Source organism: Epinephelus moara, chromosome 13 (assembly GCF_006386435.1).
Source record: "Epinephelus moara isolate mb chromosome 13, YSFRI_EMoa_1.0, whole genome shotgun sequence".
NCBI lineage: Eukaryota > Metazoa > Chordata > Actinopteri > Perciformes > Serranidae > Epinephelus > Epinephelus moara.
Genome location: NC_065518.1, coordinates 8,497,530 through 8,509,641, shown reverse-complemented (window position 1 = coordinate 8,509,641; position 12,112 = coordinate 8,497,530). Strand labels below are relative to the sequence as shown.

The window sequence follows — 12,112 nt, the reverse complement described above, 5'->3', positions numbered from 1 at the left end:
CAATGAGTTCACTGTACTCCAATGGCCTCCACAGTCACCAGATCTCAGTCCAATAGAGCACCTTTGGGATGTGGTGGAACGGGAGATTCTCATCATGGATGTGCAGCCGACAAATCTGCAGCAACTGTGTGATGTCATCATGTCAATATGGACCAAAATCTCTGAGGAATGTTTCCAGCACCTTGTTGAGTCTATGGCACCAAGAATTAAAAAGGGGGTCCAACCTGGTACTAGCAAGGTGTACCTAATAAAGTGGCTGGTGAACTTGCACATCTCCAAGTATTGTTTTTCCTTAGTAAATGTAAGTAAGAAAATAGACACAGCAAATACGAGACAAGATAAGACTAAAAAGGAAATAGACATAATTGAATTGTAGACATCTCCTCAGTGAGGGACTGATGCATTTGATGCATCATGGATTAGCTCACTGTGTCACATTAAAAGGCCACTTAATGCCCAGTTTTAATAGTATGCTTTATGTCATAGCTTTGAAATATAGTAGTCATAAAAATGCTTAAATGTAAGGGTGCACTTTGCCATTTAAATAATAAAACACCAGGGGAGAATCGAGACAATAAAAGTCAGGGACAAGAGGTTTTGGTAAAATATATACTTTTTTATTTATTTCTTCATACAAAGAAATATTTTGAATGTTCAGTATTTAATCATCTAGAAACTTCTGTTCCATTTTGCTTTTTGCATTGTGTAAAATTAATTCCTTTGATGTACATACCACAAAATACTTGATTTACATGTCTTTTTCATTTTTGTACATACAGATCTGCTAGTCTAAATACATATTATATGTGGGTAAGACAAACATTTTTTTTTAACATTTTTAGATCTCAAAACAGGTTGAATAAAACTCAACCATAACCGATGCAGCCACACGGGGTAAAACCCATGAGTGCAAGTTGTTGTTGTTTTCAGATATTCCCTCAGTTACATGAACTTGACCAGAATTCAAATGCAGTTTTCCATCAGTTACAGGGAAACATGTCGGACTTTCCTTCCAGAATGTGACAGCTTGCTAAGAGAGGTCATCATAAATGCTTTTTTAGAATCAAACATTGCACTAAGGGGAGAAGAGGAGATGAAGGCTTTCTCCACGAGTTCTCACGAGGAGAATCACGGCTCAGGCAGAGTGAAAGTAAAGATAGCACTACAAAAAAAACAACTACAGTGTAACAAGCCTCCATCTCCCCTGCTACCAAACATTGGTTTGAGGCTAAACCAGGCTGCTGGTTTCAACTGGAAAATAAGAGAAATAGTTGAATTGGGTCGCTCTCTGTCTTAATGACAGGAGCAGGCTAACTGTGTTGGATTGGATAGTTAAAGGGATAGTTCAGATTTTTTGAAGTGAGGCTGTATGGGGTAGTTATTCATAGATAGTGTATTATACACAGTAAATGTCAGTTGGAACGCCCCCAGTTTGGAGAAGCAGACTGGAGTCCGACATGGTAGCTAAGCAATCTACTGCTGTGGACTGGGGTCCGGCAACAAAACTTCTTTTAGCCACCTTAAAAAAGTCCCACCTTAAACAGATATCAGTTTTTTAGTACGCTATATTTAGAATATTTTCACTGTTTTACCTTAATGTCAAACAGTGATTTCCAACAGGAAAATGAAATTGTTTGAGTGCTCTCATCTAAGCCAGACTCCATTGAGAAAAAAAGTAATTTAACATTGCTGAACACAGGAGCTGCTGGTGTACCACTGCCTTAAACAGTGATTTTGTTTGTGTTATTGTGTGACTTTGGCTTTTAAAACAGTTAGTTTACATACACCAAAAACACACAGTGACACAAACTAACTAACTGATTCATGCAGCCAAAGACCAGCAGCTTCTATGCTCAGTGAGCTAAAATTACTGTTTTTCTCAATGGAGTCTGGTGGCTTAGGCGAGAACATAGATGGGGACATTAACGGGTTTCCTGTCAGATGTAAAGCAGTGAAAATACTCTAAATATAGCGTGCACTTCAACGTTTTTATTAACATATAGTTGGCGGGACCATTTTTAGGAGGCTATAGTACATTTCATTGCTGATGCCCATCCACTGCAGTAGGCTGCTTAGCTTCCGTGTGCCTGCTTCTCCAAACAGGGAACATGCCGTTTGACATCTACTGTATGCGATACACTGACTACAAATAAGTGCCCCATACAACCCCACTTATAAAAATCCAAACTATCCTTTTAAAGAGGCACAACATTTCCTTAAATTCAAAAGGAAAGAGGGACAATCAAATATAACTTTTAACTAAAACTGAGTGACAATCTGACCTTTAAAATTGATTCCTTTGCTGTGAGGATAGGTTGTGTACATTCAGTCTGGGCCCTGCTTAAACACACAAAGCCCTCCTCTGGATGCTAATAAATCCCTTCCCATTATCCCTGCATTTTCATAATGGCCACCACATTGAGCATGCATAGCATAGCGTAGCACAGCATAGCATGGCTGCCTCCCTGTGCCCTTATAATAGCGCGCCACCCGCTGCAAAGAGATGTGGGGCAGCACATCAAAGAATGATAACTACGCATTTTCTCCCTCTTGCATATCAAGAATTCAAGTAGAAAGACAAAAACAAAGAAGCAATGCAGGGGGAAAAAGCTGAGATCAAGCTGTGTGATATCAACCCAAAGGTTTGTTTTTTTTGGCAACAAGTAGAGAGTTGTGAGAGTTGTGAGGATGACAAGAGTGAATAAGGCATAAAGTATATAGGCCATGGACGATGGCACATGAGGTTTTCTGACGACACTAGAGAGGTTAGACACCCCCGCCTGAGGCAATTCGTGCTGTGCTGAGAGTGCTTCACAAAAACCTTTCCTCTTCCTTTGATCTCTTTAGTCTGGGATCTAAGACGGGGCCTGGTGGACTTCTGTTTGAAGAAGCGCTATTTCAGTGAGGCGAAGCCAAGTTGTTGTTCGTCTGTCATCTTTTCTATCTTAATGTTCGATCTCTGACAGATATGCCTCTGCTACCTCACGCAAAGATTTCTTTTTTTCCATCTCACTGTGACAACAAGGCACACACTCCCCCCCGACCCTCAATGCTCCTCCCGCTCTGCTTCGCTCAACAAATCAAATGCCTCTCAAGGAAATTTGATTGAGACTTTGTGTGACCTTTGAACTGAGCGGACGGGGCAAGAGCCTGGCTCTCAGCCAACACAGCTTCTAATGGGTTGTTAGAGAGCGCAGGCTCGATTGATCTGCCCGTTACCTTTACTCGATTAGCATAATGTTAACATGGACCCTTATGTGGTCCGGGATGGGATTTAACGTTTGATGGATGGGTCATTCATTAAAGCAGGCAGCAGGAGCACTGAGAATGAAAGGGCAGCTGTATACTTTAAGCATGAGTGACACAATGAGGATCAGTTAGGTCTATTGATCTAACTGTTATTGAGTGGAAAGGGACATGAGATCTGCAGCTCAGGCCGATGCCAGTGCAGGAAAATTGGATTGTAGAAAACTTAACTTGGAGGTCTGTGTTGCAGTGAAGCAGACACTCAGAATGACAGGGTTTAAAGGTCCAGTGTGTCGGATTTAGGGGGTCATATTGACAGAAATATAATATAATATGTTTTCTTCAGTGTGCAATCACTCGAAAATGTGACTCAATGTATTTTCGTTACCTTAGAATGAGCTGTTTATGCGGGTCCTCATCTACAGAGATCACGATGTTGCACCACCATGTTTCTACAGTAGTCCAGAAAGGACAACCACATGGACTTCTGATAGGGTCATTCGCATATTGACCCTCCCTCCGGGAGGAGAGCGTCAGTAAAACTGCTTTATTCAGTGTTTTTGCCGATTGAAATAATTGCATCTGTTTGTTTTGGAGAGGAAGAGACCTCTGCAGATAATTCAGCTCCCAGTAAAAACCACCTAAACATCTAGATCTTTAGTTATCAAAGAAAAAAAGGTGAGCACAGATTAGCAGGTGCTAAGCTAGCAGCCCGTTCCGCAAAAAGCCAAACAGCATCAGAAAAACACATTTTTTAACATGGAGCTGCTTTAGACAGTGTTTTTACCGGTTTAAATCACTGTGTTCATTTGTTTTGGAGAGGAAGAGACGTCTGTGGACAATTGGGCTCACGGTAAAACCTCCCTGAATGCCTGGATCAGACATGTTAGCACACATTAGCAGGTGCTGGGCTAGCATGCCAAAAAGCGTACAAAAAACACAGTTTTGTAACGTGAAACTGATTCATTCAGTGTGTTTACTAGTTTAAATCCCTTGGTCCATTTGTTTTGGAGCGGAAGAGACCTTTGTCAATAATATGACTCCTGGTTCAAACCCCCGAAACAATGAACACTGAAGGAATTCTAACCCGAGAAGTTTCAGCTGGTTGCAATCTGCAGTCCTTACCACTAGATGCCACTAAATCCCCCTAAACCTAACACACTGGACCTTTAAAATGAATGAAGGTAAAATCATGATGCATATATAAATGAGGATGCACATGGATAGGTATTCTCCACTTCTCTGTGAGCACTCTGTACCCGTAATATGGTGCTTTTACATTTTCCACCCTAATTTCTACTTCGCTGATTATCTGCATTACGAAGCACCGATAAATCCGCTGAGTTTACAGGACCACGAGGGAGGAGCGAGAGAATTCAAAATTAAAAGGAGGAATGTTAAAAACAACATGTGGGCCAGATGTTATGTACAAATATGGTTAGGCAGCTTAGTGAATTAATTGCTTAGAAATAAAAATAAATTATTATAAAATAGATTTCTGTACATTTTACATATATATAGCAATATCTCCACATCTTGCCGTTGAATTACAGAGGAAAAAAAACAATAACTTCTCAACAAATTAACAAAAAAGTCTTTCATGATTTTCACATCAATCCCAACCAAAGTTATGTCCTGTCATCTGGTAGAACTTCATGTTGAAGGGCCTGTAGAAGTCCCGTAGCCTCTGCACCACCTCAGGGTCAATGTTCGGATGGGTCCGCCCTTTGGTTTTACCCAGGCAGTGGGGCTTGCTGCTGCCCTCCGCCTTCTTGAGGCACGGGAAACCCTTGGTCTGGTTGAAGTAAAAGTGTTTGTCCGTGATGATCCTCTTGAGTCCCAGGAAGTCCTGCACGCGGCCCAGCTCTCCGGCCGGGTCGCTGATCAGACGCTCGCCGCTCACAAACAGGATCTGCTCCATGGGGAAGTACTGCAGCCAGTTGTCCAGGTGCTTGGCGTAGATGCCGATCTGGATGGCGCTCCACGAGGTGTCGATGAGTCCCGTAGTCCTGTTTTTGAAGGTGAGGCTCTCGAAAGAGGGAATGTCGGGCTTCTTGGACAGCGTCTGCGTGTAGTCCGAGATAGCCCTGGTGACGGGGTCCCTCACCACCACGATCAGCTTGGTGTCCCGGGACATGGCCGATATCCTGGCTGGAGCCTCTCGGGTCACAAAGTAGCTGGGGGTTTTCTCCATGGTGATCTGGCCCTCCAGGGTTTTGGGCATCAGCTCCCTGCAGAAAAAACAGACACAAAGAGGAGGTTAGGCAAAGGGTAAGGTGGAGCAACGTCTTGCATAATGTAATCAAGTTGATGGAGTGTACTGTGTTCTGTAATCAATGACTCACTGAGCCTGTTTGGCCTTATTATAGGGTTTGAAAACCTATTAGTGCAGGCAGCTCTCCAACATCAACATGCTCACTCACTCATAAGATATCTCACTTCTGACAGAAAACAGAGAACCCTTATTTACTGCATAATCAAACACAGGGAAATATTTACAGGAATTTCTAAACATGGTCGACCCTGAATTTAACCATATTAGGGGATTCTTTAACTATCTGGGTTTTTGTTTCCCTTTCAGAAAAACCAAAACACATGTCTTATTTTTTATTTTTGTCACACTGACTTGACACCAAAGAGAACATACAAAAATTAAACGGGAGATCAGTTGTTATTTTTATTATATTAAAAATGCCTTTTTTATGTGGTGTTTGCTGTATTTCCTTTGTCCCTGAGCCACATTTTAGACATTTAACCCTGCCTACTTTTGACTTTAATATTAATTCAACATTAACTTCAAATAGAAATTACACATAAATACCTATTCAAATAAAATGTATCATGTGTTGTAGATACATGAATATTTTATGACTTTTTAAAAATAAAAAGACCACCTTTCCACCACACTGTAAAAAAAAGTCAGGCAGCTCTCATGCCCTGTTAGTACATTTTCCTACGAAAAGTTATGCACCAAAATTTCTCATATCCTATGTAATGATGAGCCAGTAACCCACATATTTTGGAAGGCTGCAATCACGTGACCAATGCACTGATGGGAAAGCAGGTTGGGGTGCTGGATGGGTCACATAACACAGGACTTCCCCCCCCGAGACTTTCAGGAGACTTCACAGTGATATGGACTTTGAGTGATTTTAAGGTACATCCTCACCATGTTTCTTTCCCTAAACCTAACCTCCATAACTTAACGTTAATTATATAACTTTTCATTATGGATGTAACTTCAACCGTGGGGTTCTAATTTGTACAATATCATACAAACTGTTGTATGAGGATATGTTGAAAAAGTAAATTAGGGAGGGTTTTTTTGGAGTTTGTATATTTGGTGAGCCCATGTCTAGAGGACGGTTAGCTCCATTGAAAGAACTGAAATAATAAAAAAAATCAAGGTCAGTTTTTGTTAAATTAGAATATGTTTCTTGACTGTCATTTCCAAACAGTTCATATTTCCTTTGAATGTACAACTAGCAAGAAAAACAACATTTTCATTGACCTGACCTTGATGTTGATATTTGGTTGAATTTAGGTTGTGACTTCAGGTGACCAGAATTCAATGCCAGGACAACATTCAATGCCAACATCAATTTGAAACAGAATACTGACGACAGATGACATTCATACTGTGTTGTCAACCTGATTTTCATTCCAACCAAAATTTAACATCTGTCCATCACAAGAGTCCAACATCTTTCTGATGTCATAAATACGTCCAGTGCAACCTGGGTTATACTTTGTATTTTGTGTAATGCAAACACTTAAACAGACATTAGCAAGCTATGTGACAATATCTCATTTTATACATGTTTTAGATTTTATTTAAGGTTCCAGACCAAAATGCACCGTAGTTGTCCTTTGCAGCTAACCTGCTCTGTTATACCTTAATAATTTTCACTGTGATTTTGCCTAACAATGCATTTTTTATATAGAGATACTAGATCACAACATGTGTGAATTCTATTATCTGATGCATCTTCCTTGAGCTAGTCTTCCCTCAAACATCACTGCTGGATGTAAATGTCCCAAAGTGGTCAGACTTAATCAAAATTAACCCTCCCCTCTTTATACTGTTGGAGCAGAAAAAAAATCCCACTCAATTTGCCTTGCTGACTCAGGCGTAGCTGTGCCACGGTGCCCCGCCCCCCATCTGACCCACAAAAAAATCAGACGCACTACAGTACTGAAAGATGATGAGGCTTGTTTCAGAAATGCAATCTGTTTTTTGACAAGAGTGGGTTTGGTTTTTGGGTGAGGGCTGGCTGATGGGCTTTAAACAGATACGTTACATGCAGACGTATAATCAAGAGGTACTTGAGACCAACTGGTTTTGAAGGAAAAGTGAAAGCGCTCTGCTCTCCCAGCATTAGGTTTCACAAATGGTGGCCAACCGCAGAGGCTCGATTATGGTGGAGGCGATAAGAGCGGTTTGACTGACACTGGGACACGGATCACCTTTCCCTCTTTGGCCCCCACGCACCAGGAAGAAAACTATGTGTGATTGAATGGTGTTTCTGGTGCTGGCTGGATGGGAGGGGTTCAAATTATGTGCTGGAAACTGCAACAGCTAGAACTGTTCCTTCTGCTTTGTCACAGTGAAATCAAAAAGACAGTCACAGGAGTAAAAACTCTAAGGGACACACAGAGACCTAAAAACAGCAAATAAGCAGTTTAGAGCGGTCAATGGAGGAAAAAAACAAAGGAAGGACGAGATAACCGAGGGCGCTTATCTCGCAGATAAGACTCCTGTTAGCCTGTTGTACCCTTTTGTTGTTAAGGCTAGGGCACTTACACACCATTGTGTAGACAGTACTATTGTAGTCGATCCCATTCAAATTCTGTGTAATCCTACACAAAGTATTTCCACACTGAGGACGGTAAAAGACGATGTTGGACACATTCTGTACACACAGAAGTCTGTAACACTCGATTCTTCCCCAGAGCTTCAGCTGCTCCTCAGAAATATACTCTAAAAGCTGGAATCTAGTTCACGTCCATCCAGCTCATGGCTAATTCATGGAACATCGGCTCTCCATCAATGCACATATTTGTGTGCGAGGAAGAGGGAACGGCGAGGAGAGGGAGGAAATACCCAGGGTAGCGTCAGGTAACCAATAAAATGCCTCGTGGAAATGGTGTTGGCAGATTTGTGTAATCCTAATGCAGTGCCAGTGATCTAATTATGATAATATGTTCTTGATTGCTGACACATCAGAGGGGTGAATGGAGGAGACGGGGGGGAAATAAAGCTGTTTCCAAAAGCTCATTCGGGGCCAGACTGGGATCATAAACAAACAAGCCGGGAAACTAACGTCAGCCCAGGTCTTTTGGTTTAATTACTACAAACAAAAACTACTTTAAAATCCTCTGAAATAGTTAAGGCATAAAAAGTGTCGTATGTGCATGTACATGATCGTATGTGATGAGAGGCAGAGATCATGCTATTAGTTCTGAGTGACTGCAGCTTGTTACATTTGTGCATTTCATATGTATCATATGAATGTTTCTAAAGTGACGTAGTTTTGAATACATGAGCTGACTTTGTCATTGGGAGGTGGAGGAGATGGTGGATGGTGTGAAGCCAAGCCGAGATGACTGCCAAGCTGCAGAGTGCTGCAGACCACGGTTTGAGACAAAACATTGTCTGTCTCATTGTATGTGGTAATTGTGCCACCAAAAGTGGGGTTTTTGGTCGGACATTGGCTGCATTTCTAGCTGTGATTACCAAAGGCAGTAATTTTTAAGCAAGACATCAACAGCATTTCCAGAGGCAACTGTGTCACCAAAGGCAAGTGTTTTTCAGCGAGAAATTGTCAAAAGTGGTCATTTTTAGACATCGCCAGCATTTCCAGCTGTGAGTGTGCCACCAAAGGCAAATGTATTTTAGGGAAACATGGGCAGCATTTCCAGAGGCAATTGCACCACCAAAAGCTGTTTTTGTTCAGTGAGACACCGATGGCATTTCTGGCTGCGATTACCGAAAGCAGTTATTTTTTAGCGAGACATTGGCAGCATTTCCAGCTGCGATTGTGCTACCAAAAGCAGTTGTTTTTAGCGAGATATTGGTAACATCTCCAGTCCTAATTGTGCCACCAAAGGCAAGTGATTTTCAACGAGAAATTGGTGACATTTCCAGAGGCTATTGTGCCACCAAAAGCAGGTATTGTTTAGTGAGACATTGATCGCATTTCTGGCTGTGATTATCAAAAGCGGCCAGTTTTTAACAAAGACATTGGCGACATTTCCAGAGGCAACTGTGCCACCAAAAGCGGGTGTTTTTTGGCGAGAACTGTGGCATTTCCAGTCGCGATTGCACCACCAAAGGTGTGTTTTATTTAGTGAAACATGGGCGGCATTTCCAGAGGCAGTTGTGCCACCAAACACTGGTATTGTTTAGTGACACATTGATGGCACTTCTAGCTGCGATTACCAAAAGCGGTCCTTTTTCAGAAAAACATTGGCAGCATTTTCAAACTGTGCCTATTTGGTCAAAATATGATGTTTTCCTAACCATAAGTGTTATTTAATGCTTAAACATAACCACACATTAACCACAGCATTATTGTAATGTAAAGAAACACAACATTTCTACATATCCGCTAAATAATAACCTATAAATGTTACATATCCCTGGTTTGCAAAAGTATGCAATACCAACATTTATTCTGGCAACTAGCTTGCCAGGCCTTTAATCTGGCCTGGCTACCGGGAATTCTCCCGGTGCTCTCGATGGCCATCACAGGCCCGAGCTCATTAATAGCCTATTGAAATCAAAACAGACACAGCATGTGGTTTTATGCAAAAGCATGACAGATCTTTCTGCCAGCAAACCATTCCCGGAGATAAATGCAAACAACACGCCATGAGCACACACATTAATTCTCCGTCACAACTTTAAACTGCACCCTCTTGAGCGTCTTCAAGGAATACAAACCAAACATGCTCGACTTAAACTGCACGCTATTCCTCATTCTCTCGATGCACAATGGTGATACTGCCTGCAAGCTTTTTGTCATTCCTTGTGCTAACATACAAAAAGAGTCCAGAGCTGACACACAGGAGGCAAATGGCTTCCCATCTAATCCGATTTCAACATCACAATGCGGCACGGAGATAGGGAGGAGGCCTGAGTTACAATGTGCATAGTGATAGATTATGCTGATCCAAGCTCGGGGATTTTTTTTTTAAAATCAAGTGTTGGGGGTTGGAGGAGCATAAAACAAGGAGATGGTTGGACAGCGAGGGAGAAAGAAAGTGGCGAGGAAACCCCTAAAAAGCGCCAAATCCGCAAGAAGAGACCCCCTAATAAAAAATCTCCACCTCTGACTTTGCCCGCTCTCTCTGCCAAAGAGGTAAAAAAAGAAAGAAAGAGAATAGAGGAGGGGAATTTTAGTGGGACAAGTAGCTCTCGGAGAAACAATGCCTATTATGCTCCTTTTTGATTTATGAGGTACTGCTTTTAAAGATTCCGTCAGCAAACAGGCAATTCTGTGACACCGGGCTCCTCTTTTTTCCTGCTTTTCTTTGAAAGTGAGCCATTGTCCCTGAGTGGAGGGGTGAGCAGGGCAGTGGTCAGGGCAGCGGGGCGGGGATGGGGGCAGGGTGGAGAGGGAGAAGGAGGGAGGGAAGGGGTGCTTATCGAGGGCTGAGTGGAGCACTTCTCCGTCCTTCTCAGCCTCGAGTGAGAGAAGCCTTTTGGAGGGCTCTTAAGTGGAACGTGTGCCAAAATTGCCCTGCAAACATCACCCTGTCCCCCTTAGATACCAAGGACTCCACAGACTGTCTAATAAGGGAATTAGCAATCATAAAAAATGTAACTTAACCTCAAATATGATGATGAAACTTTTCCCCTGCTTGTACTTCCACATGATTTATATCTGCAGACTTTTTTCTCCTCCTTGCCTCTCTGCACCTTTGTCCATTGAGAGTATTTCCAAGTTGAAAGACATGCCAAAAACAGCGATAAGACACAAAGCAGAAGCCCTTGTCATATGACAGCATCAAACAGGGGCCGGCGGAGTGGCCCTTTGGCCTGTGTTTTAAAGAGCCCTCATCCCGGTGGAGATAAACGGCAGGCAGGAAAAAAGGGTTATTTCTGTCTGATGCTTCTGCCTCCCTCCTGTCATGTTTGATTTGATGATAACGGGCTGCCATTGAGCCGTCTGTGTCACAGCATCCCTGACAAAATGACTACTTTGCTCATAGACAAAAGGGAGAGGAGCTATTTGGCGTGCGTCTGTCGATTTCATGTTCGATACAAAGGGTTTTCAATTGTCTCACATGTCTGGATGTTGAAAGCATTTGAATCTCAAATTAGGGTTTTGTTTATTTGAATACAGACAAATCGGAGGGCACTTTGTATCCACCGGTGAGGGGAGGGTGTGGCTTTACTCTTATGGGTATTTAAAGCTAAAGAAGTCTGGTTTCTATGGCTTGAAGACCCTGGAGCGAGAGTTATCTCCTCATGGGAGGTCACACCACCCACAACAACAGTGTGCACTCAACAGTGCTCTAAGGAGAGGCTGAGTTAACCCATCTGATTTAACCACAATAAGAAAATCTAACAATTCAGCTACTTTCAGGACATCATGCAGACATTCACCGTAGAAAATTGACACCAAGGTGCCGAAATCCTGAGTTTTCCTTACATAAAAAAACACTCTGTCATTCCACCTATCGATCCCTGAGGTCCCCCTGACCCCTTGACAATCAGGCCTTGAGGTCTGATAGCAAAGGAGACACGCAGCCATTCATTACAACACATTGCCATCCCGACTCGTCAAATACTGCTGCTTTGTCATGTCAAAATATGACATGCTCGGCACCTCCTACATCTGTTTTTGGATGTTCATGG

At 42.3% G+C, this 12,112-nt stretch overlaps 1 protein-coding gene across 1 annotated transcript in view; it reads right to left on the bottom strand.

The window, feature by feature from the left end:
* Positions 1-1,076: 1,076 nt before the first annotated feature.
* hs3st3b1b (heparan sulfate (glucosamine) 3-O-sulfotransferase 3B1b) overlaps positions 1,077-12,112 on the bottom strand; it is a 31,875-nt gene continuing 20,839 nt past the window's right edge. The window contains exon 2 of the mRNA XM_050059710.1: positions 1,077-5,477. Coding sequence (XP_049915667.1) covers positions 4,859-5,477 — 619 coding nt within the window. The 3' untranslated portion in view covers positions 1,077-4,858. The remainder of the gene's footprint in view (positions 5,478-12,112) is intronic.